Source organism: Ambystoma mexicanum, chromosome 1p (assembly GCF_040938575.1).
Source record: "Ambystoma mexicanum isolate Mex_15411 chromosome 1p, UKY_AmexF1_1, whole genome shotgun sequence".
Taxonomy (NCBI): Eukaryota; Metazoa; Chordata; class Amphibia; order Caudata; family Ambystomatidae; genus Ambystoma; species Ambystoma mexicanum.
The window spans coordinates 1,491,312,463-1,491,319,045 of record NC_090921.1 but is presented as its reverse complement, the minus strand read 5'-3'; the positions used below and the strand labels follow the sequence as shown (position 1 = coordinate 1,491,319,045).

General features: G+C 48.6%; 1 protein-coding gene across 1 annotated transcript in view; it reads left to right on the top strand.

The window, feature by feature from the left end:
• The first annotated feature begins 1,707 nt into the window (after positions 1-1,707).
• Positions 1,708-6,583, top strand: part of LOC138456307 (tanabin-like) — an 85,316-nt gene continuing 80,440 nt past the window's right edge. Inside the window, exon 1 of the mRNA XM_069607166.1 lies at positions 1,708-2,624. Coding sequence (XP_069463267.1) covers positions 1,821-2,624 — 804 coding nt within the window. The 5' untranslated portion in view covers positions 1,708-1,820. The remainder of the gene's footprint in view (positions 2,625-6,583) is intronic.

Below are 6,583 nucleotides of genomic sequence, written 5' to 3'. Positions count from 1 at the left end.
ACAAATTGTTGTGGGGCTCCTGTATTGGGGGCACGGAACTACCCAGGTTAAGGCTGATCCCTCAATATAACAGTAGGTGACAGTAAACAGAAGGAGGTGTTGGCAGTTGAGGGGGAGGTGGTACCATCTGTGATAGTAAATAAAAGGAGGTGGTGGGATTTGAGAAGGAAGATGAGGCTGGAGAGAAAGAATTGATAAATGGAGATCAGGTGTTAACAGAGGAAGAAGGAAAGTAGGAGGAGGTGAGAATTAAGGGAGTAGAAGAGGATGCAGGAACATCTGGAGGCAGACTGCACCAGCAGGAGAGGATAACATCAATACCGGGAATTATAAGTCAAGAAGGGATTGTAGGAGCAGGGGGTTAGGAGGAAGTGATGAGACCCCCGTAAAAGGAGGAGGTGGAGAGGGGCGTGGCCGACGGCACCCATAATGGCCAGCCTTCTTTAGTACAGCTCTGGTCGCTCCAGGGGAGTAACACAAGTTATCCTCACAGTTGTAGTCCCTTGGTTGGCCCTTTCCAGTCAGCAGCTTTGGAGAGAATGGGGCTACTGCAGGTTTAACACTGGCCCAAAACCTTTCCCACAAAAAGCGCCAGAGCTCTCTGTCCATCTGAGACAGGGGTGGTGCAGCAGCAGAATCCTTTAATGGCAGCATGCAGAAGACATGGGCCCTGTAAGGCTATTTTGCCTTTGTATGGGCTGACAGATGAGACACGCAGCATTGATACTTCCTTGAAATAAAGCTGTGTGAAATTGAGCCTAGCCTGCAACTCACAAAAGTGACTACAGATATTCAAAACCTGTAAATGGCGGTTTGTAATTGCACAGTACTTAATGAAGCACTTCATACTGGCATGTGTCTTCTTTGTAAACACTTCAGTTTTCGGCAGTTAAGGGAACTAAGCCACAGGAAGATAAAGTATTGGGCCCAAGATCACACAGTTGTTGTCTAATGATATAGTTGGGCTTATATTTATAATTGAAGCCTTCTGAATTCACATTTCTCTTATCCTGCCCTTGTCGTTTTGTCCCGGGTACTACAGCCTGGATACCCTGATAAGAATATGCCAATTTTCAGACAACCCTATGCTGTCCGAGGGCAGTACAGTAGCGATGTCTCCAGCATAACAACTTTCTACTATAACATTCAGCAATTTAACCATAAAAGATTATGAGGTTTAAGATCGAAGTTTGCATCTCTTGTGAATGAAATGCACCTTCTCGACTAGTTAAAAGCAAAATGCGCCTCTTGTGGGTAAGCTGGGATTTATATTGAAGACACTAACAATGCATGTCATACTTTCATACCCAAAAGTACACACGCATGTTCAGAGTACAGTGTGGCGCGCGTGTGTATGTCGCCACACATACGAATGTGGATATTGCATAAGCAGTAGCGTATTTTTTTTTTTTTGCAGTGACAGATTTTTAGCAGGACTTTGGGCAGGAAGCATTGATATTTAAAGCTGCGCTCAGCGCGAGGATCTACTCGTTTTGCTTTCTGTTTCGCGCTGAATGTCAAGGCCCCCCCCCCCCCACACACGCTTTCTAATGATGCCCTGCCCTGCTTGGCTGCCCATTGTAATTGCAATCAATCAAGCAAACCAACGTGCGCGTCGCTGCTGGAAGGGGTTAACACTTTCCTTTGGCTGAAAGGGCCTCCCCCTTGCAGCTGAGCCTCGGGGTATGAATAGCCCAGCCTGACTCGCTCTCAGCCTCTCTCCAGCTCCGCTGCTCACACAGCCATCCTTTCAAAGGAAACTGCCTCGCAGGGCTCGGACGAAGTTTCCAGGGACCAGGTCTGCAACTACTGCAGCTAGGATGGAGAGCTACCTGGGATCCCCGGCCTTGGGACAAGAGTCCCGGCAAATGTGGGACCTGAACAAGCGCCTGGAAGCCTACCTCTCTCGCGTCAAGTCGCTGGAAGAGGAGAACGATCTTCTCAGAGCCGAGATCCAGAGCCTGAAGGGGAGCCGGGCGGAGAGATCTTGGCGGGACCAGTATGAGGAGGAGGTGGGCGCCCTGCGAGATGCTTTGAACGACAGATTCAGGGAAAAGAACCAGTTGGAGCTGGAGAGGGACAGCCTCTTCGACGAGATCCAGCTGGTGAAGACGAGGTGTCAAAGGGAGCGCGAGGCCCAGGAAGATGCCAAGAAGGAGTTGGCCGAAAGCAAGAAAGTGCTGGAGGACGAACGGCGAGCTCAGATGTGGTTGAAGGAGAAAGGCGCTCAACTGGAGAACGAGCTGGAGGCTCTCTTTGAGGTGCACGAGGCTGACAAGGCAGAGCTCGAGCAGGAGATGCTCCACATCTCCCAGAGCATGGACACGTCCAGAGTGGCTCCCGTGGCCTTCCAGTCCGTGGAGATCGAGGACTACTCCAAGAGGCTGTCCGAGGTCTGGCAAGGAGCTGTGGAGACGTACAAGAGCCAGGTCTCCTCTCTGGAGGGCGCCCTGGCCGAGTCCAAGGAGAAGCTCTGGAAGGTGGCAGAGGAGAATCGAGAGAACCAGGCCCAGATGCAGAGCCTGGAGAAGGAGCTGGCCAGCCTGAAGACGCGCAAGCAGATGCTGGAAGAACGGCTCAACAACGAGTGGCAGCGCCAGCAGGGGGGCCTCGACCAGTTCCAGGTGCGTCCAGAAGAATCTCAGCCGCGAACGCAAAGGGGGCGGTAGCATGGCCTAGTGGGCACAACACGCGTTCGCATCTTGTGATCTTGGGCAAACCACCCCTCACATCCTTCCATTACTCAATATCTTGAAGTTGGGAGGCAGTCCCCTGGCTGTAAAGTGGCTTGTCATTCCAATCACAGCCAGGGTTATCACAGCAGCTCAGTCTTTCACCTGTTCCAGGTTGATGAAATGGGAAGAGCTTAGTTGTGTAATACCAGTACTCATTTTAGCATTGTTTAAAAATGAAACTTCTACAAAAACGTTTTGGTCTTAAACGAGTCAGTACATGGCACGAGATAAAACACAGTGGGCCTGATTTACTAAGCGTATTCCAACCGGACATTCCCATTGAAAAACACTTTTGTAAATCAGGCCAATTATATCAAGATATGTTTGCACAATTATATCCGTAAATTCCTAAAATCAGGACACTGGACATTCATTATCAGGTATTCAGTCTATAGAAACTGCCGAGCCTCGCCTTAGTGCCCAGACTCGGCTTATAACATGCCCAGTTTTCACGAAGCGTCTACTCGTATATATATTTTTTTATCTGTTTATATATGTTTCATATATTGGGGGATAAGGGATGGGCAGAAAGTGTTTTATTCACAAGATCACACATTTTAGTGAAAGAGAGAAGCAGAGGCTTTGCGGGGGGCGGGAGGTAAGGGGGCTATAGCCGCTGGTCCTTTGGTTGTAGCCCCGGATAGAATCTCAGGATCTGCAACCAAAAGGCTAGCTAGCCCCCAGTCCCAACAGTTCTGACATTAGCATAGCCCCGGGTCTTCTCCAGACCTAGCAACACCCCTGGAGAGAAGCTAGTCTTGGCTCCACAGCCGATAACGTAGTCAACAGCCTACCGCCTCTCTCCAAAGCATCATCCCTGTGTTTTATCCAAAAAACCCAGTACCAGAGTTGCCCTCACCTGTCCCAGTACCCCCCTGTCTTGCAGACATTGTATGATCTAACCTTTGACCCGCGAGTAGAGAGTGAGAGTACAGCACACACTGCAGACTGAATCGCCTTTAAGCTCCTGAAGGACTTTAGGGTGTGGCCTTGCGCTCGCATCCAATGTGCTCTATTGAGAGCCCTGTAGTCTGGACCAAACAGTGCTTGCTGTGAGCTGCAGCTGCCTTACCCGTAGCCCTAGGCGAAAGAGGGTGTAGTATAGCTGTGGGCACCGCCCAATCAACTGTTTTGGTAACATTAGTGGCAGATGACATTTTAACAACACATACACATAACAAAAAAGAAAAAAAACTGCAGGACCATTACAGATGCAGGAAACTCATCTATTAGAGCTCTGTGGGGCAAACTATATGCAGACCTCCTAATCTGCACATGGATTGCACCAACAGAAGGGACTTCACAGAAAAGGACGTTGCAAGGAGCATCATCATCAGTCTCTGATACTTGGAGGCACCATGGACGTGACTTTAGAATACGTTGCCATTAATAAGCCAAGAGACAAATAACTTTGTGGTGTAAAATACCTAAATTGCACTATTATTAATTATGAAGCAACTCTATAGTCATTAAGCTCTTATTTATGATAGCATGATATATTAACATAAGCCATGAAGTGAATCACTTACAGAGCTGCTTTTAAGACATAGGGCCTCATTCCGAGTCAGGCAGTAGGGGATACCGGGCACCGGTAAGGAGACCGGTGCCGGTAATCCCCTACCGGCCGATTCCGAGGTCCCCTAACGGGACCCATAAGGTACGTTTGGTCGGACCAAACGTACCTTACGGGTCCCGTCAGGGGACCAGGGTGCAAATAACGGGCTTGCCATTCGCGAGCCCGTTATTTGCGCTCTCCCCATTCCCATTGAGCCCTGTAGGGGCTCAATGGGAATGGGGAATGGTTTGTCCAATGGGGACTTACCGGTCCCTCCAGGGTCGGAATGGACCGGTAAGTCCCCATTGGACAACACCGGAGGCGGTACTGGTATGGGAGGCAGCCATGGAGCTAATTGCTCCATGGCTACCACCATACTCGGAATGAGGGCCACAGCGTGATTAAAATATGTGTCCAGGATCACACATGTTGGTTGAATGGTGAAACCAGGATGTGGATAATTTAAACAACTGAACACCTCTTCCCAGGATTACTCGATATAGATATTTATTAAGGTTATGCTTTGCATTTCATGTGCTTAAATAATACTTTATTTATTGCAATGCCTTGAAGCAAACCACATTGTATAGCCTTTCATTCATAATAAACTAACTTTACACTATATACATTGTCATAACAATATGTGGGGCAATAAGAGTATGGCTTTGGTTTTATTCTCCCCATCCTGCATGCAAAGTCACAACAGCATTAATGTGAGCCTAAAAAATCCCCCTGGGTGTTTAAAGCCATAGTAGTTAATTCTTTAAGCATGCAGCATTATGCAACCCCTCGCTTCTGATCACCAACATTCACATTTCTTAAGAGACAAAAGTCTCTGCTAATAGTCCCCCCTCCCTTGCAACAGCGCCTAATGGCTCCCAGTGTAATGCTGTGGTGCCACAGAGCAACGTGTCAGTTCCCTGGGAGAGCCGCCCTGCTGCCTTGAGCTCCGTGGTTCATTGTCCTGCCAGAAGGACACTTTTCTCGTTCGGCACCCCTTCCAACGGGAGAGGTGTCCCTCTCCCAAATGTCCCGGTCTGGCTAGCGAAAGAGCGGGAGGGTGGGGGAGGATCTAGATCGACTCAGAGGCACTGACTTGTCTGCCTGTCATTATTTTTCTTTCAGGGGCAGTGTTGGATTTCAGAGGCACTCTGGCTAGATTATCAGAATCGATATCTCTTGCAGCGCAAGGCAAGGTTTCCCACCACGAGCTTTGCTTTAACACGCCACCATTTTCTGATTCCTGGGTCGTGCAACATAACTATAAAACCTGGAATTCATTAAATTGATTAATTAAAGTCCTTGATTGCATCTCAGAACACTGGTTGCGACTGAGTTGTGTGGTTTCTCAGATTTAGCTTGCCCGCAACTTGGACTACGCCAGGGAACCCCTAAATATCCCCTTTCTTTCTCATGGGACGGGGCGGTGTTTTAAGCTCTCTGTAGCCCGGCACGCTTCCCAATCTTAGTAAAATCTTTAAATATTTTATTTCCCTAATGGGCCTGGGCCCTTTGAGAGTTGTGTTCCTGCCCGTGATGTGCTCCGAGCTAATTGCCCATCTGGCTCCCTTGCGTATGCGTGGCTCTAGAGCAGGAGAATACATCTGTGCTCTCACAGGAAGTATCTTTCAGAAATGGCTCCTGGCGGTGAAACATGCACACAGTATTCCCATACTGTAAACAGATCCTATGTGGCTGAAATGACAAGTCAGTTTATTACGCCCAGCTGTTTCATTCAGTCACTGTTAACGGGAAATTGTATTTTAGTACATCCTGCTTTAAACACTCCCTTATTTGCCAGCTAGGGGGTACTGAATGCCCTGGTATATAAGTGGGGCTCCTCGACCCCATACAGTTTAGTCACTTTAGGGAAACACGATTGTAACTCGTCACTTGTTTCCACTGACATAGGTGCAAGGCGACTGTAGCACTCAAGAAAACATCTCAGTAGATACAGAGGCCACGCCTTCTCCATGGCAGGCAGCAAACCATAGGGGAGCCACATTAGGACTACCGAATGTTGCAGACAGTACCCAGTGCTGGGCACACTCTTTCTGGGGCTACCCATTTGCATATGATTAATACAAGAGTCAGGCTAGTCCATGATCAGACTGCAGGAATGTCTGACAGCCCACCGCTTCCTCTGAAAGGTTCAGTGATGCCTAGATTACTTACTGCTACTCCCATTCCATCGAGCCCTACTCTTCCTCGTACCAGTCCTTACCTTACAAGGCATTCTGCCTCAGGGACAGGCACCCCGTTGAAAATGGGAAAACTGAAAAAGAACTTGAGT